General features: G+C 45.4%; 1 protein-coding gene across 7 annotated transcripts; it reads left to right on the top strand.

Annotated features, from left to right (window-relative positions):
- The first annotated feature begins 52 nt into the window (after positions 1-52).
- On the top strand, positions 53-27189 carry LOC1279134 (rho GTPase-activating protein 17). 7 transcript variants are annotated; one of them, XM_061662540.1, is made up of 7 exons: positions 53-185; positions 2872-3106; positions 16874-17121; positions 17241-17416; positions 18127-18376; positions 18465-18611; positions 19068-27189. In XM_061662540.1, the coding sequence occupies exons 2-7, from the start codon at positions 3042-3044 to the stop codon at positions 21422-21424; spliced, it is 3243 nt and encodes a 1080-aa protein (XP_061518524.1). In that variant the 5' UTR covers positions 53-185; positions 2872-3041; the 3' UTR covers positions 21425-27189. The 7 variants fall into 7 exon arrangements, with proteins under 7 accessions (XP_061518524.1, XP_061518529.1, XP_061518531.1 ...); XM_061662545.1 differs by lacking the exon at positions 53-185 and adding an exon at positions 264-374; XM_061662547.1 differs by lacking the exon at positions 53-185 and adding an exon at positions 291-426.
- The last annotated feature ends 345 nt before the right edge of the window (positions 27190-27534 follow it).

The raw sequence follows: 27534 nt of genomic DNA, 5'->3' as shown, positions 1-27534 counted from the left end.
TAAAATGCAGGAACCTGCAGTCGGCGTTTTTTTATCTGTCACCTACTGTAGTTTTGACAGTTATCCAGTTGCGTTATGGCAGATGGCGTTCCGAAACAGAATATTCTCAGAATTATGCTTTTCTTTTGTCACGAAGCATTGTAATAATTGTTATTAAATGCTCCTGGGTAAAGCAAGCATGTATGGTAAGTATTTCCATACACTAGGTATAAGAATCGTACAAAATAGACATATGTACACACACATACACACACATACATACATCGCTTGACCGTGAAGCAAAACGTCAGTGGCTGGAAGTCATCACTCATAAACACGGGCAAAACCTTCCTTTATTGTTTTCCTGTTCGTTGTTGCGTACGGTTGTGTGTAGGGTGAGTGTTTTCGCGTGTGCCGTGAAGCGAAAAGCCTAATCGTTGTACCTCTGTAAGCGTGTGTGTGAATATACTGCAGCCACTTGCGCTCAACTGTAAAATGTTATTCTAAATGGTAAATGTCCGCGCGTTGCCTGTACCGTTTGCACATTTTTTCGGTGGTGGAATTTGCCCAGCAATTTGTGTATGCTGTTGTGCCCGTGTAGCAATTTTGTGCCCTGAGAATTTGTGTATGGGTTGTGCGGGCGAGGTGTGCGCAATCCGGGGTAGAGGGGAGCCGTTTTCTGTGTGCTGGCCCGCAGAGTAGCTGTGCTGGAAATCCGATCCAGTGCGGCCGAAAGTGAACAAAAAGAATTGCCAAAGTGCAAAGCGCGAGATTTGCCACAAACATCGAATTGTGTGATTGTGTGTGTGTGTGTGTGTGTGTGTGTGTGTGTGTGTGTGTGTGTGAGAATGTATTGCGGGGTATGAGAGGTGATGCTTGCTGCGTGTGCCGTCATCCCGTGCCGCGCATGTTCCAGAAGGTGTGCCAGAGGGCGGGGGGCATATTGCCTGGAACGGACGAGTCTAGAGGGGCATGTTTCTGTTGAATGTTCTGTTCCCGCAGCGCCCATCTCGTGTATTGGTGTGTTTTGGTTAAAAAGATGACACACAGTGCAGTGTGTCGTGGTTTCAGTGACGATCGGTAGGGACAGTGCGGTAAGGGAGACTCTAGTTGGCTAGGGTTAGTTCTGTACTGTGAGCGTTCTATTTTCGGTGGACGCAGCCACGAAAATATGTACCAATGCTAATAATTTAATTATATATCAGCGCTTGTATTTTCGTGCCGATTCTGTCGCCCTCCCGTTGCACGAATAGATATGTGTGTGTGTGTGTGCCTGTGTATTGGAACGTGTTCTCGCCTGTCGGTTGCAACTTTGCTGTGCGTGTTGTTTGTGTGCGTGTGTCTGTGTTGCACATTCGTTTAGCAATGGCGACGATTGCTAAGATCCTGGACCAAAGCAACCTTCAAGTGCGGGTTTCATCTTCAACACCGTCAGCAACAACAACAACACACAGCCTGTGATGATCTTCTGGCGCTTCACGCTCGTGTGTGCGTGTGCGAAGGAATGCTCTCTCTCTCTCTCTCTCTCTCTCTCTCTCTCTCTCTCTCTCTCTCTCTCTCTCTCTCTCTCTCTCTCTCTCTCTCTCTCTCGCTTTTACCTATGCACGAACACACGACGGAGTGCTGTGCTGTGTTTACATACACACAAATGAACAAGGGCCGACCCGATATCGATTTTCAAGGGCGTGTAACGTATAGCAGTGTCAATATACTACACACATACCGACACACACACACACACAGGCACGGTCAGAGATGTGAAGGGCGTTCGCCGCCGCCGTGCGTGATAAAAATGGATGGAAGTAGAAACGGGATGAATCGTGCGTGAAAGAGAGCTGCAACCAGCGGCTGCGCGAGAACGCGTCATCACAGCGCGTAGTGTAAATGTTTGTGTGTGTATGTGTTTGTGAGGGGGTGGAAGGTGGATGTTGGTGCGGCCACACCGTGAGTGTTGTTTTGGGGCACACACCGTTCGATGATCTCATACTTTTTTGGGGGAAGCACACACAATCGCGCGAAATCGCCTGCGTGTGTTGGCGGAATATGGCCTACTAGAAATGTATTTTGGTTTTTTCTTCGCCCCTTTCTATTTCTTGTGTCACATTACGGGAGTACCCGGGGACGGGGGGATCAATTTCAAGCTCCTACTTATCGTGCCTGGACGAGGGGGAAAATTTTCTTATATTGATTTCTTATCTGACATCTGCCCTCACCACTTCGCTGGGGCTGTCAGTTTTGTTTATCTCTGTCCCGTGGCTGTGGTCCGCGCGATACTGCCCACAAAATGGCAGCAAGAGGGAGCGGAATTTGAAGCTTTATTGTTATCAATCGCAATGCCTAATGGGAATGGTAACTAAAAGAAAGGAAAAAAATACACAGCGGCCCACCCAAACAGATAACAACCACCGAACCCCCTCCGAATCCCGGTCTGCACTGTGTGCAGGCGCTTCTCCAAACTTCCAGCAGTGTATGAGTGTGCGGTTGTGCGCACGGGTAGTGTGTTCGTGCAATTTTCCGTGTCGCTCTCTCATCACAGCCCGTGTGATTCACGCCCGCGGCCTGCTTCGTGGCAGAGAGACACCAACCAGCGTGTTGTTGTTGTTGTCCGGTTCCTGGTTTGGGAATTATCAACCTTGCCGTCGTCCTCGGTCGCAGTGTGGTGCACAGGGTGTGGTTTTGGTGCGGTTTGAGTGTTGGTGGTGTGGTGTCCATTACGTTGTAAGTGCGCAGCACCACTCAAGACGCGAGATTACAGACGGGTCCGGTTCCGGGTTACGTTCTGCTCAACCAGATTACGTCTGCGCCATAGGCTGCTACGTTAAACACCAAAATCCTTAAAATTGTTGTAATTGTAACACGTGTCTGTGTTTGCTCCCTCTTTTGTTGTTGCAGGCAGTAGTAGGAAAGCGTGAATGCTAGGACGAAGCAATAGCGTTAATTAATAAGGCCGGATTGTTTTTTTAAACCAGTGCTAAATAGTGTGTTGTGCAAATAATAAGCGGGCAGAAGCAGATTAAATGCATCTAGTGACGGACGCAATTCCCGGGAACGTGTGCACCTGAATGAATAGAAACATGAAGCGGCAGCTGGAAAAGTTCAAAGAGGAACTCAAATCGAACCTATCCCGGTAAGTATTGGATTTAAGGCTGTGAACGAAAAGCGTTTTGTCATGTCCGGAGCACTTAATTGCTATCGGGGCATATCAAGAGATACTGATTCTCGATGTGAAAACCCGCTCCTAAAGGTCATGTGACTTAGTCTGAACTTATAACGAAACTGGAACTGATCCTGATCTCTAACGCCGATTCTGAAACTGATCCCAAATTTATATCTGCCCTAAAAATTATCCAGAATCCAATCTGGTCCTATAACTGATCATGAAGTGATCTATATATGCTTTGGAAATGTTTCTGAACTGATACTAGTTCTGTAACGTGTCTTCAATTTATATTGATTCTGTAACTAAGTAAGCTAGATTTTTCTTCACGCATTACCGTGTTTAATTGATTTCTGGAATTGATACCGTACTTCAACCATTCCTGGAACTTCTTCTGAATTCAAATAGATCCTCAAAGCACTCCCTTCTTTATTCTGGTAGAAAATATAGATAGATCTAGCCCAGTCATGGAATGGATTACGAATCTGTTCCGGTCCAGGAACCTATATGGTACCTACTTCGATCCTGCAACTTATTCCACCAGCATGGTGGTAAATAAACCAATCCCGGTAGCAGTTTTTTCGGAAATTCATCGTACAGTAGATGACTGAAGTAGAGGTGAACAAGCGCCAGTTAACGAACAACGTTCGCTAATTGGAGTGACATTTCTATGGATCGATTGTTATGATTGGCGTTGACTGGAATAAACATACCATTTTTTTTTTTTCATTTATGTTTATATAAAGTATAGTAATTCATGTGATGACATAAATTAATAGCAAACATAGGTAAAAGACCCTAAATTTGTGTGAAAAATGCACATTTGCGAACATTTTCTCTTCAAGAGATTCCGGATGTTTCATGTTTTGACGTTTAAGTGTTCGTTAACTGAGAATCACTCCAGTTGTATATATCTTATCGTAACATTAAACCTGATCGATGTAGCTCGGAAGTATTTGTACTAGTAGTACAGTAGTACTAGTATTTCTACATCGTGCAGAGAAGAGAAGAGATAAATCCTGTATCCATCTCGACTTACACTGCACGAAAACATGTCAATTGGCAATCATTATGCGGACGGCGAACGGATTATGCGAACACTCCACGTTGCGCGAAACAAGCTTTTTGGCACCCTAAACAACACAAGATCTGGGTAAGGGAATGGCGCACCCAAAGCAGAGCCCCCTGCCCTCTTCGAGTGGGTCTGTTGTTTGGTGTATTACATTTTCGTACCGTTCGCATATTAAACGGCTTTTACCTCATTTGAATCACAATTTGGCAAAATATCCGCAAGCCCCGCACCTCGCAACCTTCTTTCTCCCGAGCCGCCGTGATTTCCTCCGTGGTTGGGAATTTTCTTTCTCCTTTTTTCGATGCTTTCTTTCCCTGGACCGGAAAGAGAGCCCTCTTCCACCTCGATTGACCGTTCAAAAATGCAAATGAGGGCGTTTATCCACTTGTGGCGGTAAGCGCAAGAAGAGTGGCTGCCTCAATCAATTTGGGTTTGCGCTCAATCGTTTCTGCAGCCGGCTCGAAGGGACAAGAGCAGTGTTTTGTGTTACTGCTGAATTAGGAGGGTATGAAAAATTTATCACTTCATGCATCATCATCATCATCATCATCATGGTTCATATGCGAGGAGGAAGAGCGGTGGGAAAAGCGGAACCAACGAGTATTGAACTTTTCACGGCCATCGTTCACGGCTCGTTTTTGGCGAAGAGGAAAAAAGGGACCGTGTATTGACCAAAGCAGACCAGCATGATGATGGTTGACCCCCCTCCCCCCTCAATCAGATACACAGTTACCATCCGTTTGCGTATCATAAAACAATCACTAAACGAGGTGACCCTGCCTGCCCAAACGGCCGCGGCGCGCCCGGCGACTGGAACGAAACGTTTTATTGCCCTACGGAAGGGGAAAGACGTCGCTGACAGCGTTGCACGCGGGGTGTATGATTTCTTCGTTTTCACGCTCAGCTCGCCGAAACTTTTACTGCCTCTGGAGCGAGTAGAGGAGAGAAGGTGGTGCCCGTGCGAGTGGAAGACGTTTGTGGCCTTATTTGTTTTGATTACCTCACACAGCTGCTACTTCAACTTCGTCTCACATCGGAGACATCGGTGATGGGACGCTGCCGTTGATTGTGGTTATGTGATAATATGCGTGCAGCATCGACTGGCACCCTCTTCTCATCCCGTTTGCAAATCATTTGTGGGAAATCTAGCACTGGCCAGCCGCCGCAACCCAATGTGTGTGTGTGTAACCTGTTGCTGCCCACAACGACCGATGGCCACGACAACGGGTTGCCGCGCAAGCCGGTTATGTTGCACTGACAGGCGAATCTGGTTGTCTCTCGCTTCGGGAGATGGGCAGCAATCGGATCGAAGTATTACCTCCTGGACTTTGGTTGTGAGCTCTCGGGGGTTGTGTGATACTTCGGGACAAACACATGCACACATACATTGATGGAAGATGCGTTAACAAGCGTAATCTATCGTAATAGGTTGTGGTTGGCATGCAAACACATTCACATCGGGCATGTAATGCAGAGAAGCGAATTTGAGTCAAATTCTCGCTGCAAATTGGTTTGGTGGTGCAATGAAAGTAAAAAGTATATGATCTTCTTTCTTAACATGGATAGATAGAGCGGTAAGATTCTAATGAATCTGTATATTAGTGTTTGGTAGACTTGCAAACCCTCGTCCGTTAAAATATTGATCTAATTGGTTCAAAAGATTCATTCAACATGTCAAAAACATCAGCTTAAACATGTGGAATGTATAGGCGAGTCGGCCAGTATCTAGGTTAAGGCATCGTAAGCAGATGATATCACTTCGGAATGGTGCAATACATGGCAAACAACCCACACATATTTTATGGTTTTATTTTTTAAGGTCCCCCGGTTTCGTTTATCCACATTGCTTTTGTGCAACACAACATCTAATCATTGTACCCCTAGATCTTTGAAAAAAAAAAAAAAATACAGCGATTAGATTAAATTCTTCATTTATGATGTTATTAACTTATGACATTTAAATCTAAAAATATTCATTTTTCCTTGTAATCTTTCATTTATTGATTTCTAAGAATAATGTATTGATTATTGGTGAGCCTTTCTTTTTATTCAATGATAAAGTACATTTTTGAGCTAGCAAAATTGTTGTGATGGTCTTATCAGTATACATCATTCATAATGTAGTAGATAGCGGAGACATGCAGTAAAAAAACGAAACATTTGGTAAAAATTTGCTTAAATTTTCTGATAGTTTTCGATTCAAAATGTATGAAAAGTTCTAAACAAAAAAGATTACTTAGTTTATTTCATACAATGGCAAACCTTAAAGTTAATAAAGGTCGTTTAAAGGCATAAATGCGTAGGCAATTCACTATAAGAAGAAAATGGTATAAAAATAGATATATTATTCTATATCTATATCTATATCTATATCTATTTCTATATCTATATCTATATCTAGATGAACATAAACTAATCATTCTGTTTCATATTTTAAAAAGCTAAAACAACAGCTAGGAAGCACTAACAAAACAGTTGAACAAATTTGGAATAAGTTGATTACTAATCCAATGTTATTTTAAACTTAGACAAAAAATGGAATACATTGCAGACTCCAACTTATTTAACATTCGCTTGTAAAATTGTGGTCATGTAAAGAGCTTACCACACTAAGCTCTTTGCATGACCACAATTTTAAGAAGCTTCGAAGCGATTGAATAATCTTCAAGGCCTTGGTCCGTCTTGCCCCTTTCTCACTTTTAATACTCTTATCGGCTAATTAAACAGACACAACCTCTAAGATCGTTGTGGTTGATCGTTCCAAATTATTAAAATAAAATTAATTTGTCATTTTTTGCTTTCCCCCAACAATGAAACGAAGCCATACCGTTTTTGTTATGCTTGTCCGAAAGAAGAATCTCGCAAATGAACACTTTTTTACCTTGTGCCGAGCATAAAGGTACAACGAGCTCACTGTTGTGTGTTGCCTGATAACGGGTTCAGGTTCAGGAATCGATCCAAGTCATGTCTCCGTCGGTGAGGTGTTACGATGTGCGCAGATGGAAATCTTATCAGCTCTACATGCCCGTTGTGGAGTGTGTCTGATAAGCGACCATGACTCAAACGCCGTCCCTGTGACCGCTGTAGCCTTCCCTAACGGCGGTTGTATGTATGTGTGTGCTTGTAGTTGTATAGGTGCTTAAGTGTAGCTGTTTGCCAAAGAGGTGACCGTTTAAGAGAGTGGGAAATGGCCCTGAAAGCCGTTCGATAGGGATGGTTTGTGTAGCGCAGAAAATTGAATGGAACCCATTTATCGCGGGGTGGTTACCACCAGCTGGCGCCGTTGACGCCGCAGGGCGATTATTCTTTATGGTCCAGCGCTAGTCAACAAAACCATCAAATGGAGCATTAAACGTACCATTTAATATGATGCATTTTTCAAGCTTTCGCCTTCCCAAAAATCAAACCCTCCCACTTAAGCGCAAAGCTCCAAAATTAACATGGAGAGAGGGGCGGTATGACGGTCTCTACTAAATCGTCTCACACACCGGCTACCCCTTCACGGGTAACACCAAACGCCGACCACACCGCCAAGCCCCACGGGGTTTGTTGGTGGAGCTTAAAACGGCAATCGGATGACGAAATGAGGTGGCGAAGAATTGGATCGGAAAACTTTCTCGATTTACTGGTGGCCTGGTGTCGAATCTCGTTCACTCCCTTGCATTGGGACGTCCCCATCACCGGGAGTGCCCTTAAAGAGTTACCATGTTTGCGAGAGGGCGAGAAGGAGAAATGAGGGAGGGAGCAAGAAAATGGCCAGTAGAGTATCCCGCAGGGCATTATGGGGTTTGATCAGTTCTCCGTGCTCCAATTTTCTTTGAACACATTTCACGAAAAAAAAGGCAAACATGTAAATGAGACTTCCGCTGGAATATCTTGAGATCTTTTTTTCGTGGTTTTTTTTGGTTTGTGTTTCGATCTGGACAGCCCTTTTCATTATTGTACGGCATGGGTGGCTGGAGAAGAGAGGTTAATTTAAACCGGAAGGACGTGGGTCCCGGGCGTGTTGTGGACGGTTACATCCGTCGAAGCATTGGAAACAGCGCCTACAAGAGAATGTTCCTTTTTGAGGGTTCTTTTTATGTAAAAAAACTGCTCTTTTTTGTTAGTAATTGCCTTTTTAGCATCTTCATGCTCGTTAAGATCCGTCCGAGATTGTACCAAGTAGGTTGTGCTCTGTTCTATTTGCAGAAGCATGGCCGAAGTAGACAAATTCGAAAGCCAACAGGAAGCCCCTTGTTTTGGTCGGAGTCGGTTCTTCAGTACTAGACACTGCCATATGATCGACTGGAACACATGCTAGAGACTAATAATATTTCATTGCGGTATTATTATTAGAACTTCAACACTCTTCAACTCCCCAACAAAGAGCCGGCAACAGACACACAGGCTGGGTAAGATGGAAAATCGGGCCTATTACCACGTTCAATGCAAATATATGTAGCAGCAACGTTTTTCGGCAGCAGAAAGTCTAGCTTTCCCGGGCGTACTCTGCGATGACAGCCCTCCCTACGTACGCTGAATCGGCGGCGTGTCTGTGTCTAGCTGAAGTGATTTATTTTAAATCAACGCACATTACTATTACTTGCACACGACGCTGTCAGGCAGACAGTGTTAAAGTAGAGGATCGTTTCGGGGTTTGGGTTCCGTTTGCGTGGCCCAAAATCGGGTAATCTTGTAAATTTCCACTCCCTACACACACACACAGAAACACAAAAGCGACCAGGCGCGTTGGGTATGAGTAAGCCGTAGAAATCGCTTGCATTTATGCGACCGGGCGTACGCCGTTCGCGAATGATGGCAAAAACGGAAAAGGTCGCTGACGTTTTGCTGTGCTCACTGGCTGGCTGGTTGGCTGGCTGGCTGGCTGGCTGGCTGGATGGATGGTGTGGGTTGGCCAGAGACCTTTACTTTTCAGTTTTAGACCCGACCCACGTGGAGGAGCGGGAAGAAGGAGAAGTGAAGCGCAAAGCAGCAGGATTAGTCACGAACCGGAAGCCTTCTCGGTATGACGACGTCAACGAAGAGGCGACTTCCACTCTGCTGGTGATGGTGATGGTGATGATGATGATGATGGTTTTGTGCACTTTTGTGTGTTGTCTGGTCGTTCTGTAAAATAGAAACGGTGGAACAACACAATGCTGCTCGAATGTGTAGGGGTAGAAGGGTTTGCGAAGGGTGTGTGTGTGTTGAAGAGCGCGGGACCCATCCGGGAAGGAAAGAAGTATGACTGAGACTTTCGTTTTCATTATTTTTAGTGTGTGAATTTGTCAACCGGTTTTGGGTGACTGCGCCGGCGACGCTCATTAAAGGTGATGTTTTTGGGCTACGAGATAGGCTGTGCTGGAAAAGATGATAAAGTTATTTAATGCGGTGGCCGTGTCATCATTTAAGCAGCTCGCCAGAATCGTGAAACGGAGGGGCATAATGGTTATGAATATTTATTCATAGCACCAACCTCAACAGCAATGTTGTGCAGTGGAAAAACCGATTATTTCGATCTTTAATATCTAACGCTGTTGGCAGATGTTACACACTTTCCAAGTGATCTCACTTTGTTGATTCTCGCTTTTTCTGGCTTGCAATCGCTGCATTTGAATGCTATTTGTGTGATTTCAAGTGTGATTTGCTCTTACCCGCTTTCTAGCCATTGCTCATCCCGTGGATTAGCTCAGTGCAGATGCATTAATCATTTCGATTGTGGCTTTATTTAATTATCACGCTCACGTTCTCCGGGCCACTGTTGTTAATGCCAAAAACCCCCCTGAACCATTTGCGCGTAAGATTTATGGACTATTTTTAGGGCGATGCAGAGTCGATGTGAAATTGCCCGGTCGGGAGCTGTAAGTGGTAATTTCCATGAAATATACCGAGAATGGGCCGAAGAATGACCAGAATCCCAAACAATCGATTTGCGTTGCAAACTTGCCATGTTTGGAGCTGGAATGGAATTTTCTCGTTGGAAGTCTGCGTTATATTACTGGCAGTTTGCCAACGTATTTCGGTCCGTTGGCAGACGCATTAAACCTCAATAGCAGCAGCACTAGAACCAAATGACCAACTCACCCAGTGCAGGTCCCCGAATACGGAACGGAACGAGTTTTATAGGTCGGTCCAATAATGTGCCAACACGGAGAAGACAAACATGAAAGATGGGCGAGACTGAACATGGCGTTTGCACTGGTCGTCGTCGACGGGTCATTTGGGCTCTGATGTAGGGCAAACATCAGCCTGAATGTTTGCTCAATTAGCTAAATTAGCCTGCCATGTTACACACATATATGTCATCCGGGTTCGATCGATGATACTGTGAACCCTTCGGGCCGTGTGCGTTCCGTGTCTGATTGACGGATTAGGACGGACGAGGGGGAAAACGGCTCAAATGAATGACTAATTTTAGCACAACTTTTGTGCAAAGCTGCAATGAAATTAGATTTACATGTTCTCTAACACCTCACAACGGAATATGAAATTGAATGCTAATAATTTCAATGACCTTTTCATTCAAGCCAAAGTGTGCTCGGGTATATATCTTGACGGCTAGCAGACGTAAATGAATTTTATGTAACAGAAGATGCAGATGGAAAGCAAACGCAATGGAAAGTTTTTTTTGGGAAAATACACAAACCAATATCATTCCTAAATAAACAAAGCCTGCCGCGAGCCACTATCGATTCCACAATTCAAATCGGATAAACTCGACGAACAGTGTTGTATCTCTCTAAAAGCACAACCACATGATGATGATGATGATGATGGTGGCTGGTTCGTCTCGTCCAGCAATAATTGCATGACTGTTCGACTCGATTGCGCTAGTAAGGGAGGGGTTGGTTGCGTCTGCTTTTTTCCCCCTTTGCGGAAATAACTCGCCAATAGACGGAGGTAAAAAAAAAACTCGATCCTCCCCATAGATCAATGATCTTCTTCGATATGCACAAGATTCAAATTGGATTGGTGGGGTTTTTCGAGGCGGTGTATCTCCAAAGGGGAGTGGTTTCGAGAGGAAGGAAAAGGCGCGTAAGAAAACAACCAACATTATCGCTTCCTCAACCGGAAAGCAAGCCACACGGCAACTGTGCTGCAATCGAATTGTTAACCGCCGGCGCTCGATCGCTCGCTCGCTCGCAATGTTGTTACATATTTTCTATGTCCAGGGGCCCGTTCGCTTTGCTTCGCTTTACCCTCCGTTTTCGCTCTGCCCAGTGTCTGGTGTGTTTGTGTGCTATTTGCTCGCCGTCTTAACAGCTGTTCGTGTCGATCCCACTGGGCCTGGGCTTGGTGATGATGGGACGATCCGCATCGATCGCGTTTCGTTCCGTTTCGTTTGGAAGCGAATGCTGTGTGTGTAGCGTCTGCGCTTCGAATAAAGTCTTCAGTTGGGTGTCGATTTGATTCCACCGCTTAAAATCCCCCCAATCCTCCCTGGACTTGGCTCTTGCTGCGATGAAAAGCCGTTCAGTTTGGAGGAAGATTATGCTCAGCTGCACACTGTTAGTTGCTGTTTTTTCCTTCCCCTCTTTTTCTTCTTCTTTTTTAGTCGATCGATCGCGCACTTCCTTATGCTGCTCGTTCGCAAATATACGGGGCAACGGGGCCGAAGCGCGCGCCACCCATCCACCCACTGATGTAATCGGATTCAGTTGGGGGTTTTGCGTTTTTCTAATCGGAGCTGTTTCAAGTGTTGTATTCTCTAGTTTGTTGCGCGCTCGTTCGTAACGCCCCGCTTGCACCACGCCACTCCACAATGGGAGTGCTTTTTTCGGCTAAGTATTTCTTGTTTTCTTGTTCCGATTTAATAACGCACTTCCTTCCCGCACTTTCCGTACACACGGGTGCGATGGGAGAAGAACGAGCCTGTTGCATCGGATAGCTCCCACAGCGCCCTGATCAGAGAGAATGAATGCAACCTCACAAACACTATCACACTAATTCGCGTATGTTGCGATCAGTTGCACGATCATCATGCCCCGTGGGGTTTTCATGCATAGATCCGCGGAGGGAGAGTTGCTTTGGGCGGCGGAGCTATGGGATGCGGTTTTGTCTTTCCAATTCACACCCTTTATTGTTGCGGCCCGCGAGTGCATATAAATGGCCCTGATTTTGTTGTTGTTGTTGTTTGCTCTCTGCTGTTTTGTTTTCATTCACTCTCCTCTCGTGTGGTTCATTCTTTTTTTTATTGTTTTGTTCAGTTCGTGTGAAATTTATGCTTGCTAAATGTTTACCTTCGTTTTTTTGCATCATTTTAGCTAAAGTGTGGTATTCATGCCTTCTAGTGATTGCTTGCCTAGTAGGTTTGTGTGATATTTCTCGTTGACCGAGTTTGAAGCTAAACAAAATAGGCAAAAAAAACAAACGCCAACAGCTTCTATGCACGTGCGGGAAACTTGAGACACACAGAATATGGAGCCTCTTTCCCTCTAATGAGCTGTTTTGTAATCAATAATGGAAGGGCGGGGGGAGGGGGGGGGGGGTTGTGTTCTATGGGAAGTTTTGACGTTTTACAGATAGGGATTTGTTTTGTTTTCGATTGCCACAGGCTAATGGAAGCGTTTTGATTTGAATTTGTGGGTGAAAAGCCTTATTTAATACAGACATTTATGCGCACGTTATCTTTTTCCATCTAAAATTTGAAAACATGGTGATGCAATTTTTATGCTATCTTGTCCGTCAAAGGCAATTTCAATATGTAGGTGCCAAAATGGTTGTAAAAATGAAAGATGTAAATGCGTTATCCCTCACCTTTAACTTCATTATTCTTCTTCATGGGGTTTGCAATATGTCTGCGTGATCCCGCAGTTTCACCTCCATATGATCTGCTGTAGTGGTGTGCTCTTTGGAGCGCACTCACGACTCCGATCCGAATCCGGCTTTTGTTAGTCCGATTCCGACTCCGGTCGTCGTCTTGAGTCGTTTGGAATCGTCCGGAGTCGTTCGGAGTCGTTCGAAGTCGTTTGGAGTCGTCCGGAGTTAGGGTCATTCGGAGTCGTCCAGATCAAGAGGAGTCGACCGGAATTGGGGTCGATCGGAGTCAACAGAAGCCGTCCGTGGCAATGGGCTTGTGATCAGGCATTTCATTTCGTTGTATTTTTTGTCATTCACTATACACGTTCACTTCGTATACAAGCCTTTGATTCGAAGGCCGATTCCAACTGATTCCGGATAACTCCAAACGACTCCGAACGATTTCGGACGACTCCAAGCGACTCCGGACAGCTCCGGATGACTTCGGATGACTTTGATGACTCCGAACGACTCCCGACGACACCGGATAATGCTGGGTGGACCTACAGTGGCCGGCAATATAAAGTGGCCACTACTTACAATTTTACATTTTTTACATTTTTTCCGTGAAAAATGAAGTTATTGTACTGCTTTATTTTTTGAAACATTGCTCGTGATATCCTTAAGAATGCGCAGTACCGTAGCATGACAAAAATGAGAAGTTTGCTTCAAGAAAAAATATATTTTCCAAAAATGATCAAAATCACTGTGCCAAAATAAAGTGCCCACTTTATTCATTCTACAGAAAATATTTTTCTGAACAAATATAACACCAAACTTATAATTTATATGCGTTCCTCTCGCATTCTTTACACGTTCGAGGATCTTTAGCGTATTTTTTTCTAATTTTTAAAGGTTTATCTAGTTCTGCATCTAGTTTTTGCATCTGGTTCTTCTCAAGCGTTATCAAGAGCATTAAATTTAAATTTATTTGTTTGTGACACCAGTTTTATCCACCTTCGCACATAGAATCTGCCACAAATTCTCGATGGAACCAAGATTTAGACTTCATGGAGGACATGCAAGGTGTTTTATACGATACTAGTTGAGAAATGTTTTTTGTATTGATTGTGTGTGTTGAGATGTTAGCCTGTAGGAACATGTTTTTAGTTTTCAAACCCCATTTTTTTAAAGAAATATCCCAAAGTATTGATGAAGAATGTTAAAAAAGGTATAAGCCATAGTTGTACTTTCAATTCACAACAGTTTTCCTGCTACTCCTAAAGATAAACACCCCCTAGCTATCACATTGCAATTTTCGGAATTTACTGCTCGTTAGATGTGGCGTCCTTCAAGTTCCTCGCCCGAGCTACAGCAAGACTAACAAAGCCAATTGGCTTCAATATGATCAAGAACATGCAGATATATCGTTAGATTGTTTAAAAACTGATATTTGGACTGATGAGTCCAAATTAGAACTGATGTTCAAAAATATCCAGACGCGATCCAACAAACCAATATGTATGAAGAGTGCAATGTGATGACCAGGGAAGGGATTTCTATACGAGAAGTGGGGAGCATGTTTTGACTCGACGGCATAATGAAAGCTAATACTTATAAAAGCATCCTGTGTGAATTTATCTGTTTTCTGTGAAAAATACGGAGTTAGTAAATAAATTGATGTTAAAACAGGAAGACGACTCAAGTTATACACGAAGATTTTTTTAATTATTTTTTTCAATCAAATCGAATAAAACTTCTTTAATGGCTCCCACTTAGACCTAACTTTAATCCTATCGAGATTTCGTGTGCAAATTTTGATGCAAATGTGGTGAGAATGACGTGATTAGGAAAAACAAAATATGTTAAAGCTCTGAAATACTCCTAGGAAGAACAAATGCCAAATACGTGCAAATAAAACAAAATAAATTATGTCAAAGGTCCTCGAACATGTAAAGAATGCGAGAGGAACGCATATAAATTATAAGTTTGGTGTTATATTTGTTAAGAAAAATATTTTCTGTAGAATGAATAAAGTGGGCACTTTATTTTGGCACAGTGATTTTGATCAATTTTGGAAAAAATATTTTTTCTTGAAGCAAACATCTCATTTTTGTCATGCTATGGTACTGCGCATTCTTAAGCATATCACGAGCAATGTTTCAAAAAATAAAGCAGTACAATAACTTCATTTTTCACGGAAAAAATGTAAAAAATGTAAAATTGTAAGTAGTGGCCACTTTATATTGCCGGCCACTGTACCTCCCGGACGCGATTCCGAAATTATCGGAGTCGGATCGTAGTCGACCCCGGATTTTTGCCAACTTTACCCATCACTAATCTGCTGGGTGGAGCTTTTGAGCACAGTTAATCAAACAAAAAGCTTGTTACATTGAAATTCCTTTTTCACACAATTCTATTTTAAATCACTAAACAAGAGATGCAGCAAAAAAGTCCAGACGAGTTATTTTTACACCACACAACTTTCCAGCTGATTGCAGCAATAAAAAAAGAGATCCACAACAATTGGTGGCCGCGCGCTTCCTTTTACCACCGGTGACAGCGTGCCGAGTGATCGTTTTTCACACATATGTTTTGTTTGTGTGTGTGCGTGCATGTGTGTCCCCTTGTCTCCCGACAGGAAGGAAAAAATCTGTCGAAACTAATGACGTTCTCACGAGTCACGGTGGTGTTGTGATTTGCTGCAGTTGAAAGACAAAAACCAGCAATAGAGCGCTCCGCGTCAAACTGCACCTAACCCAATCCTCCTCCCTATGTGGCCGTGTGGTCGTCGTCGTCCAGAGTCAAGATGCACTTCGTTTTGTTCGACTTTGTGTGTCGTGTCTTTGTTGGCTGTCTGGAAGAGAAACGATCGCTTTAGTTGTCGGTTATGTGGGTTTTAATTGTTGTGCTGTGGTCCGCCGTACTGTTTAGTGCAATTACTAAAGTCTACCCTTTTCGATCCGAACGGGAACGGTTGTTTTGTCGTCTTCGCTTGCATTCAACACCACCCCCCTTCTCTCCGTGTGTGTCCCGGGAGAGTGCGGGGGATAATTGTTTCAATTGGAGAAAAGATGCTTTTCGGTTCGGCTGTGTTTGAGGTTGTGTGGAGCTATACACCAAATCAAAACATTTTAGTTGTAAAAAGGAAACACAACGGCACTAGAGACAATTCGGAACACAATAATGCTTCTTTTGTGTCGTTGTTGTAAGGGAAACTCGAAACAACTGGAAACGTTTGCTTTTCGCTTTGAGTTTCAGGCCAATTGGAAAAGAATAAATCGAGATATTTTAAGCATTTCAGTAATAAAATCTTTAAAAATCCAAACCAATCAATTAAATCGAATGAGCGAGCGCCCATCGCATAAAATATTTATGTTTATGAATGACGTATAACGTCCCATTCCGTTGAATGATTGAATGGGAATTTTATCGACCAATAAATATGTGACTCTAAAATGCACACACCAAATAGCTGGCCTTCGTCTCAGGGTGTGTGCGTTTTTTTTTCTTTCTTTGTAAACAATTCACAGCATTTGTTGGATCGTGTTGAATCGTGTGTCGGCACGTTCGATATCATTGGCCATTTTTAGAACATTGTATCATTTGCGCTACTCAATGATGATGAAGCCCCGGTTGGTTGCCTCTCTCTCTCTGCCTCGTACTGTGAGTCGTTGCGTTGCATGTGGAATGTGCGAATGATTTCTTGAACCCTCCAATGCCTCGGCAATGAAGACGGCGAGCAACAAGAATTGGAATGGGGAGAGCCGCACAAAGTGGTTAAGGACAGTAAAGGATGACCATTTACATGCGAAGCTTACATTGAGCTGCACGGGTGCAGCAGTGCACTGCACCGGACGATGCGTAACCTTCATGAATTGCTGGCAATTAATGCTTCATTCTTCTTTCCTCCCTTCTCTCTCACACACATACATACAACCTAGGTCCAGCAAGGCGGAGAAGAATGCGGACGGGCTGCAGGAAATCGAGCGTGAGGTCGACCGGTACAAAGACATACTGCAGAACCTGAACAAGCGGATAGCGACGAACGTGTCCGCCGGCCAGCCACAGGATGCGGTCGCGCGGGAGAAGCGCTGCAAGAAGGTGCCCGAGTTCCAGCTCGGCCAGCTGATGGAGGAATCGGTCAAGGATCTGCCGACCGGTCTGCTGAAGGATGTGCTGGACACGTGCGGTAGGTTGGCGGCGTGGCGGGGTCGCATCGGCCAAGTAAATGATGGGCCTGTTGGATGATTATTTAATCAAAATCGTTACGATCGTTGTTCTCTCTTTTTCGTCTCGCATTCTTTTTAGCTCGCGTCGAGAAGCGGATAGCGACCGAGATAGTGAACAACGAGGTGAACGTGGAGAACTCCGTCAGCAAAAACCTCAACGACATCATCGAGCGCCACTTGTCCACGATCCAGAAGCAGAAGCGCGTCGTCACCAAGTGCCACCAGGAGTATGAGGCCTCCCGGCAAAAGTATGATGTAAGTGTGCCCGAGCGGCGACTCATCGGCTTGACTCATCCGGCCCACTCCCAACTTCGCGGGCCTCCCCCATTCCCCGGCATAGTTTACTTTCCAATTGCGGTGCAGCTTAAAGCATACATATAGAGAGGGCTTCTCATTTCTCCCTATCCGTATAGATGCGTGCTGTGTGCAAATGCAAACATGCAAAGCGTGCAAAGCCCACTGGGCTGCTCTTGGAGCACTTGGGGTATCATCTCGGTGCGATCGGTCGCTTACAAGCACACCACCACCCCAAGTAACGACGAGAAGCGGTGGATGGAATGTTGCGCTGTTGGCTGCTGTCCTCCCCCTCCACCCAGTACAGTGCTGTCTCCCTTGGTGCCACCGTTGCACAGTTATGATTCATCGGCGTTCGTTGTTGCCTTCGCGGTGATGCATTTGCTTGCGTCGTTGTTTTCGTTCCCGTTTTGCACTGTACGCTGCTACAGAAGTGCAAAAAAAGAAGACTGATTCGCTTTTATCGTTGGCAATGATCCAACGCGCGCGCGCGTGTTACTTGGGCTGGATGTGTAAGTTCTTTGAACTGTGAAGCGACCGATTTTACTTGCTATTAGGAACAATTTTTCATCCATTTCATGCGCTTCTGCTTGTTCGGTTCTTGCTTCTAACGTTTGCTTATGGTTCTTGCCATTTTGCGTTTCTTTTCCCTTGCACCCTTCGCTCCTCAGTCGGCCCAGCGGAACAGCGATCAGGCGGGAAATCAAGCAAAGATCACCCAGCTGAAGGATGACCAGGAGGAGCTGCACACCAAGCTGGAGAAGGAGCGCGATCTGTACGAGTCGTACATGTACGAGCTGCTGGCGGAGGAGGAAAACATTGCCCTGTTCGTTAAAGAGTACGTCAAGCACCAGGAGCTGTACTTCACCTCCGTCCTGCGCGAGATACAGCACACGATGCGCAGTATGGACGGGTTGTTCCGTAAGTTTGCAGTTTGCTCTCTGCTTCCAGCTTCGTTTTATTCATGCGCCACCGTCTCTTTTGCTATCCTCCCTTTCCTTTTCCCCAGGTCGCAATAACAAGCAAATCTTCAACACGCCCCTGCGGGATCATCTGAAGGCGACGGATCGTAAAATTGCTTACGTGATCGAGCTGTGTGTTTGCTGCCTGCTCGAGAAGGGCCTGTACGAGGAAGGGCTGCTGCGCGTCGGCTGCGGTAAGTTGGGGCGCGCGTGTGCGCAAGATGCGCCACGTGAAAATGAGCACAGCCGGCTTCAATTCGGTTTAACCTCGAAGCAATTGCTACCCTACGGCTGCTGGACGTCGGCCGGGAGCATCGTTTCTTCGGTTGTTTATTTGATTTGATTTGTTTCTTGAAGCTTGAAAAGTCATGACGCTTGACATGCAAACTCGCGTGTGTTTGCGCAACTCACGAACGTGATCGAAGCAAAGTTAGATTTATTGCCGATTGTTTATTGAAATTTTCCTTATGTTTTCAAATGAAAGGGACAAATGGGGTGATGAAAGCAATACAGACGAGATCGTTTGATTTGTGCTGTCTTTTGATTAGTTGTGTGATGATTTATTGATAAGAATTGAAGCCACTGAACGTTTTATGTACGATGAAATGAAATTGGTAATGACATTTTCCTTTCTTTCCCTCTATTTGTAGCCTCCTCCAAACTGCGACGCATGATTTCGGCGATCAACGCAAACTACGTGTCACCACCGCTCGCCGACAAGTACTGCGATCCGCACGTCGTCGCGGGCGTACTGAAAAAGTACCTCCGCAGCCTGCCTGACCCGCTGCTGACCTTCGAGTTCTATCCGGACTTTGTGCAGGCGGCGCAGAAGCCAAGCGACGCGCAGCGGAAGGCCGCCATCCTCGATATCGTGAACCAGCTGCCGAGGGAAAACTACGACAACCTGCGCTACCTGACCAAGTTCCTGTCCTACCTGGCGGAGAAAAACCAGGAGAACAAAATGTCCCCGCAAAACATTGCGATCGTGATGTCACCGAACCTGCTGTGGTCGCCGAACGAGAACGAAAACTATATGGACCAGGTGAACAGTACCGCGACGGTGAACACGATCGTCGAGGCGCTCGTCGCCGACTGGGCGTTCTTCTTCGATGGCGAGGTGAACTTCTACGTCAGCATGACCCGGGACGCACTGTTCCCGGACAATGGGGGGTTCCCGGTGGACAAGGATAAGCACGTCCGCAGCGTTCCTAGTGCGCCCGGGGGTGACATGATGTCCCGGTCGATGTTTGTCACATCGTCGACCGACCGGGGGCAGCCGACCGTTGCCGTGACGCTGACCGGTGGCAGCAGCCAGGACGAGCTGCGCATCGGCCGAGGAGAGGGCGGCGGCGGAGGAGGCGGTGGAGGAGGAGGAGGCGGAGTGTCACATTCCCGCAGCAGCAGCCACGATACTAGTCTTATTCTAATCAATAGTCATAACAATCACAACAGCGGCAACAACGGCGGCAGCAGTGGTGGTGGTGGCGGCGGCGGTGGCGGCAGTACAGACCAGCTGAAGTATCGCAGCCAGTCGAACAGTTCGCTGTCGGATCATTCCAGCCCGCCGCAGGAGTACAGCCCGAAGCTGCCGATTCGACGAAAGCACAATAAGCAGGTGGCACCGACCCCGCCGGACAATCACCACCAGCACCACGGCCGCGGCCAGCGGGAGGTGAATAACAAGCTGCACTCTACGCACTACTTCAAGCAGCTGAGCGGTTCGGGCGTCACGGGCGGCAGCTCGGCGAGCGGGCACAGTCACAACGGAGACGGAGCGGGGGACGATGGTTTCGCGTCGCTACAGCATCACGCGTACAAACAGGCGCAGGCCGAGTACGACCGGCAGCCGATGCTGCGGGCCGAGAGCCACGACAACCTGCTGAAGCTGAAGTCGACCGATAAGATCCCGCCGCCGCGGCCGGCCGCCGTCAGCGTGGACAGTCAGGTGCTGGGCAAAATCAAGGCCAGTGTAGCAAACAGCATCCAGCAGCAGCAGCAGCAGCACCAAAACAAGCAACCAAATGCTCCCAATTGTGATACAACTAGCAGTAGTAGTAGTAAGGAGAACAAGGAAAACAACAACCGGGCGGCAGCAGCATCGTCGTCGTCCTCTGTCTTTCCCCCGCTGAAGCCCGTCGCCCTGCCGAGGACCACGATTCTCGGTTCGTCGGCGAGATCCGCCGGCAATGCGTCAAGTGGGAACAACAATAACGACGACGGTGGAGATACCGGTGCCGGAATGGGTGGATCGACCGCTGGCGGCGGAGTAGGAGGGGTTGTGATACGGGAGAAACCGGTCATACCCGAACGGCCCGCCACGCTAATGCGCCCGATGAGCTTCAAGGGTTCCATTCCGGAAATATCGAAGGTTAGCGAAGGTACCAACACCATCATCAGCGGTCTGACGTCCGCCAGCTCGCTAAAGAAGGCGCAAAGCTTCCGCGGTGAAACGACGACCGGTGGCACCCGGATAGGCGCGTCGGAAAAACCGACCTCCTCCGACCTGGAGCGGGGCACACTGGAGCGGACGCAGATCTACAACATTGACAAGCAGCAGGTTGCATTCATCGATGTGGTAGAGCGATCGTCGGACGAGGATCAGGGATCGGGTAGCATCACCACCACCAAGCCAAAGCATTCGAGTACGCGCAAGGACAAACCGGAACCCGTGGCGTTGAATCACGTGGACACGCTGGCGTCCTCCTCCGTTCCGGCAACAGTTCCTCAGGGCACACCGCCTCTCGCAATGATGGAATCGACGGGATCGCTCGGCAGTGACGTACAGTCGCCGGTCAATCCGCTGCCACCGAGCGGGAACAACGTCAACAATGCCAGCTCTACTGCTGCTGCGAATACTACTAGCAGTAGCTCTACAACCACCACCACTAGTCTGCAGCACGTTCCACAGTCGCCGCGCGGCATCGATCCGAAGATCAAGCGGCCCCAGGTCCCGGCACCGCCACCGCCGGTCGGGCGGCCAAAATCGTCCGACTCGACCGATTTATAACAGTTCGGGGAGGTGTTGATTTAGAATACGGCCCCGGTGAAGCCCCGGCGCCGCCGATGATGCACACCGAATTCGCTAAGCGGCCGTAAAAGGGTTCGGCGCGGCGCGCACCCAGTGGTCACAATCGCTATATCTTCTTCTTTTCTTCCTCTTTATCTAACTACCAAAAACTGTTGCTAAGCTCTGTTCTTTGTTACTAGGACTGCATACGCCGTTTCGTTTCTTTCAGTTTCATTAGCAATGTAGGACAATATTTGGTTTCCGTTGCAGCAACGTTGCTATATGTTGCGTTTTATTTACCATTTACCGTTGAATGGGAGGGGTGAAACTAGTGAAATGTTGTGATTACGATAGTTAAATTAGAGAAAGAGAAACAACAGTTCGAAACGACAGCGTAGAGTGAATGAAAGGAAGCGACAGCAAATTAGTTCAGGGCTTTCCGAAGTACCCCCCATACATTCGTTTTGCTTCGCTTTTGCAAGCAATTTTTTTCTGAACATCATATGTACGTGCGAATTGAATTTTCACAGCGGAAACAAAAAAAAAACACATTGAACTATGACGTTGCATGCACTGACAAATTTAATTGTGCGACAAAGTTCATCACAATTCATTAAATCATACATCACGACTCCAGAAGAACAACAAAAAAACAGCAGTCGACTGAAAGAGATTATCCATTTCTTGTGAAATAGCTTAATTGTTGTTACGTATCAGCATTAATTGTACGCTTTTCCCCATTGGTACACATTCCGTATTGTGCACTTCCCAGAGAAAAGGCCATCAGTTTGTTTGTCACGAAATAGCGGCCGCACGGAAATGAAGGTGCAGGAAATTCTTTCTTTTATTTTTTGAGTCGGACCCAAAAAGCGATAATTGGACAAAGTTTTCTCGGAAAAGGTCTTACACTTTCCTGTCCTTTCAGCTTTTTTTTCTCTGGCAAAGCGATTCAGCTTCTAATAGATAAAAGCACGGGAAAAAGTAACTTACACGGAACGTGTATATTCCGGGCAATCGGGTGATGTTAAAGCAACCAACCATGTGGAAGACGTTGCAATTTTCACTTCGACCGCCATTCTTTCTTTTACGCTTACGCCGGCGGACCATTTGATTAATGGCCAAGCGCGCTCTGCGTGCAGTTGCAGTATGGGTGTGTTTGTGTGTGCTGCTCCGTGCATTCACGATTTATCGTTCCCCGGGACGGAAATTGAATTTTACTGCCAACAGCCGAAAAAAAAAGGTCGCGTAAGAAATCGAACAAGAAAACACGGACAGGAACTAATGAAAGTGTAGCGCGCGCGAGCGTGTTTTAACTAAGAACAGTCTTTCTTATTTGGCGCAAAGCAAAACGCAAAAAGTAACATGATAGGAAAAATGACCAAAACAACACTTCGGTGCGTTACAGTGCACGCGCTCACAAGACAGCGTGCAGAAAACCGTGCTGTTCGAGAGAAACCCGGTCAATCTCAGTGCTGACCATGAAAAATGGCGAAAGATTTACACACCCGAATCCTTGCTTTGGACGCGCTCGCAGCCCGCTACTAACTAACCAAAGCGATGACTTTCAAGAGACTGCCGCTGAACGCTGCTAAAGTGAATTTGTTTTTAAAATTGGCGGAATGGGAGATTTTTGTTTTTTGTTTTTTTTTTTTTCAAGGAAAGGCCACAGAGGCCACGTCAAGGACGATGATGGAAGTGTGTGCAACGGAAGCTTGTTATTGAAATCGTGCAATAGCTACAAAACAATTCGAACGTTTTTACTGGCATTACCTCTGGGAAGGAATCGAAGGATGATGGTTGTGTGTTAAATTGACATAGTTTTGTGGCAATGCATTGTACGTCACTGAGTTCCTAGTTTAATTTAGCTACCACAGGACAAAAAGGGATAGAATGGAACAAAGGTTGTTCGACGAAGGAATGTGTAGAATGTGTTTATGATGAATATTGAAATATCAAGAAAGATTGCGAAAAACTCGTTAAGGAGAACGTTTAAACGGTTATGATAGAAAAGATAACAAACATATGATAGATACATTTAAAAAGGCATAAAAGAAACTGGAACAGGAATGGAATCAAAAACATACACACCTCAACATATCAACAACCAACTGCTTGCTTGAAACAGCTCACATTTAAACTGAATTGTGGACGCGACATTAGCAACAGCAACTTAAATTATCAACCTTAGCTTTGTAAATTCCAGTGCATCAACTTTGCTTGCGGCAATGTACATTGCAAACCGAGCGCTCTATATATAAATGCATTTTATAGTACTGTGCAAGTGGCAAAAGCTTCAAATCAAAATCAGTATTGTTGATTACACATCGAGCTAACCGCGAAGCTCGCCCTCCGCGCTACGTTGCAAGCAGCGCGCGGTTTAGCGATAATCTTCCTGTTTTCCCATCAGAACCCGGAACCAAAAGTGTCCATAATTTACATCACAATCAAATGCGCTCCCCCACCTACCTACTTTACACTGAAGGAGGGTTTATAAAAAAACAACTAAAAAAAATGCTGTGCGATGAAATTACCTGCACACATGCCAGCAACGTGGGTTGTAACACAAGTCCCACATGCTTTGCCGCGCATATGGGGAACATGTGGCATCGGCAAGAGTGTTGGGCAGGTGCGCGGGCTATATTACGTTCAAATTTCATCAACCCGTTCGCGCGTCACGTGCGGTTTTGGTTGCGAATTACTGCGGAACGCAGGAACTAATTTCGATCTCATATGAAATGCACCGGAAGAGTGATGTGTGCGCTCTACTGCTATGCCGTATAATCCCCCTTTTTTGGGGCGCACACACGAGCGAGGTAGGAAGAAAAAACAAGTCCCAACAAATTCAGTTGCCAAAATTTCAAAGCATACGCGGGCAGATGATAAAGCCGGACACATGCGATGGATTTGTGTGTGTGTGTGTGTGTGTGTATGCGAGAGAGCGTCGTTTTTATCACCCTTTTCAAGCGCGCGAACGTGTGCTCCCGCCCCTATTTGCTGGACAGTTGAAGAAGGAAAGGTGGAAGGTATCACATCCGGCTCGCGCACACCGCGTCCGAGTTCCCTCCGGTTTTTGGTGGCGGTTCGTCACTGCCGAGTAATTAGCATTTAAACAAAATCATCATCAATATTCATTAAAATTTGTTACTCCATTTTAGTGGTTGGTGGAGGGCTTGTGTTGCTGCAAAAAAAAAGAAGGGCGCTGCCAAGAATAAGCGAACGGTTGCTAACCAACCACCGCCCTCTGCCAACGAATCTAGTGGGCACTGTGTGCATGGAGATTTTTCACGTACGCGGTGCTGTGTGCAGTGCTGATTTTTAAACCGCGTCCGGAACACACATACACACCTGTCGGTGTCGGAACCGGCAGTGTCCGTAGATAAAACGTGCCCGTAATAAACCGCAAACAAACGCGAAAGAAGAATCGGTTTTGGTGGTTTTGGTGAAAAGCAGTGTTGCGTCGTGTTCAACCGGCGGAAAGGAAGCTGGGTTGTCCGGTGTGTTTCTCACCCAGCGATTGCAGCGTCAGTACACATCATTATGCTTTTAAGCTGGTGCGTAGGGGAGTTTTTTTTTTCTTTCTTTGTGTCCAGTAAGTGCAACGAGTGTGACATGATCGGGCATGATGATGATCATAAAGTGAATTGTTTGAAACATGTGCAGTAGATGCCAAAAGCGATGGAATTGTGAGTGTGTGTGTGTGTGTGCGCAATACCGGGGCGGATGGGAGAGAACAACGCATCGTCACCATTCTTTCCCTTGGGTGGAAAATTCACTGCGGCGTATTAGTGGCCAGTACCGGTAGGTGCAGCGTTATTGATGTGAAAAGGCCGGACGAGCGCTGAGGTAACACAATATATCAACTGTGTGTCAATGTGGCAAACCGCCGTCTCTCTCTCTCTTCTTGCCGCCAACTCTTTCCTTCTTCGGATAGGGAACAATTGGCGGTAATGGGTGTTGGTGGATTTTTTTATTTTGTTTTTGCGAGCGTTACTCGGTATAACGCTAATTACGATGGATTGTTCCGGTGGTGAGGAATCTGTGTCTTGTTCGTTGTTTTTTTTTTTTTTATCGACAACATGGGGTGTTTTAAATCATGTTTTTCGGCAGAAACATGAAAATCGCTCATTTTATAACAGATTGATTAAAAAACGCCTACTGTGACTTGGATAATGAATCGCACAACTGGATTATGGATTTGCTTTCTTTTTTATCATGGCTTACTGCAACAGCGCAACGGGTTGTTTTTTCCTTTGTCAGGGAAATGAAATTGTTCGATTGATTCGCTTTCTCATCTCCCACGGAGTTATATTGTGCATTCCAGAGTGATTTTTTTTCTTATTTTATTTTACAACGAAATTATGAACCCCCCACTGTTCATACTGTCCTGCTATTTCCCGTGGTGGTGTGCCGTAGAGGTTTTGTCTCTTCATAGCTTTCAAGTTATGATGTAATTGGATCTTTTTATAGTAGTCTTATCGGATAACAAAATCTTATCGCAATTCTGCTTGAGCTTAAGCTAAGCATACGCAATGTTTATTATGCAGCAAAAGTAATAAAAACGCTACTCTCTTCATCTATTTATATTTCACCTCTATGGTCGTCCTTCTCTATCCCGTTCTCTGCATAAGTGCCCTCCCGCTGCGAAGCGAATTCAGTGAAGGAGTTAGAAAAGAAGACAAAAAACAAAAAAAACGCTTTTTTAAAGCATAAAAGTCACTAAAGAGAGGAACTAGAGGAAAAGAAGATAAACATGAAAATGAAGTAAGAAAATAGATAAAACAAAAACTAAAAATCAGTAAAGTAAGTGTGATTGAGGAAAAAGAGTAAATAAAACAGAGGTAAAGAAGGAAACGTGTGTATAGCAAGCGAACTAAAGGTGATACTATTTAGAGTGAAAGAAGACAAAACTAAGGACAAACAAAAGGAATGAAAAAAAATGTGCAAAAAATGGTAACAATTAGGCAGTAAAATGTCACTATATATGCTTTGTTTTATAGGTTAATAGTTGTGAATTTAATTCAATTATCGTGTCTGTTTTTTGCCTTCTCTTTGTTCTCTATGGTTGGCTTCGTGCTTGAATGCTTTAAAGCCTTGTATTCGCGAAGCAAAAAAAGCAAGCTATAAGTTAATGTGAAAGAGAAAGAGAGCCCTAATAAGGTCGTAAAATAAACATATACACACACACACATACACACACCCAGACACACATACGCAAAGACATGTTTTGTGTATGGCTATCCGTATTATTACAATCAATTATGCATTAATAATTAAACGCGCAGCATTACTAATTGAATTTAAAGCAGGTGGGACGAAGATGAGGAAAGAATGCGTAAAGGATAATGAAATTTAACAAAAATTGAGCAACAGGCAGGCACACAGCGTGCGAGAAGCACCGTCCGTGTGTCCCGTGATATATGCGGTGTGTTGATGCATTATCGATCAAATAGTAAAACGTACTGTAGTCGATACACGTAGGAAAGGATAAAACAATGGGGCGCCTCTTTCCTCGGCATGCCGCCGAGAGGTGTGGCGGTGGGATCGTCCCCGGATGTTGCGTTAATGGGCAACATTAACAAAACATTACGATCAATCGAACGGGCAAATTAAAACACCAACTCTCACACATCCACAAACACACAGAAACGGGCCCGGGGACAGTCACCAGGTGTGCGCTGTGTGCAGACAGCATGCACAGATGTAACTAATTATTAATTATTGCAATAAAGCGAAAAAACAAATGTTGATTTTTATTACAGTGAAAATTATTACCATTCTTTTTATCTATTAATTGTGGCATGGGGTAGGAAAGAAAGGGTGGTGGGAAGGGTCATGCATGGGGAGTGAGTATTGTACTGTACTTGGTGCATAAATAGCGCACCACAAACCGCATCGGGCCCACTAATTGATAAGAGATAGAGTGGACTAGCACAGAGTGGATTAAATTGGTACACTGGGACATCAGCATTCGTTGCTTAAGTTATGGTGACCCGCAGTGGTGGGGAGATTTTGCCATATCACTATAGCTGGCGGTATTAGTTGTTTAACGCCCCTATGTTAAATGGAAATTATGTTTGAGGTTTTATTGTTTTGAAGCTTATGAAATAGAT

The sequence above is a fragment of the Anopheles gambiae genome, chromosome 3 (assembly GCF_943734735.2).
Source record: "Anopheles gambiae chromosome 3, idAnoGambNW_F1_1, whole genome shotgun sequence".
In the NCBI taxonomy this organism is placed as follows: Eukaryota; Metazoa; Arthropoda; class Insecta; order Diptera; family Culicidae; genus Anopheles; species Anopheles gambiae.
Note: the sequence above shows the minus strand (reverse complement) of the source record. Positions and strands in the feature narration are given on the sequence as shown.

Coding starts and splice junctions, on each gene's coding strand:
- LOC1279134 (XM_061662540.1), top strand. CDS start 3,042: ATGAATAGAAACATGAAGCGGCAGCTGGAAAAGTTCAAAGAGGAACTC. Junction 17,122..17,240: donor GGATGTGCTGGACACGTGCG/GTAGGTTGGCGG, acceptor CATTCTTTTTAG/CTCGCGTCGAGAAGCGGATA. Junction 18,377..18,464: donor CAGTATGGACGGGTTGTTCC/GTAAGTTTGCAG, acceptor CCTTTTCCCCAG/GTCGCAATAACAAGCAAATC.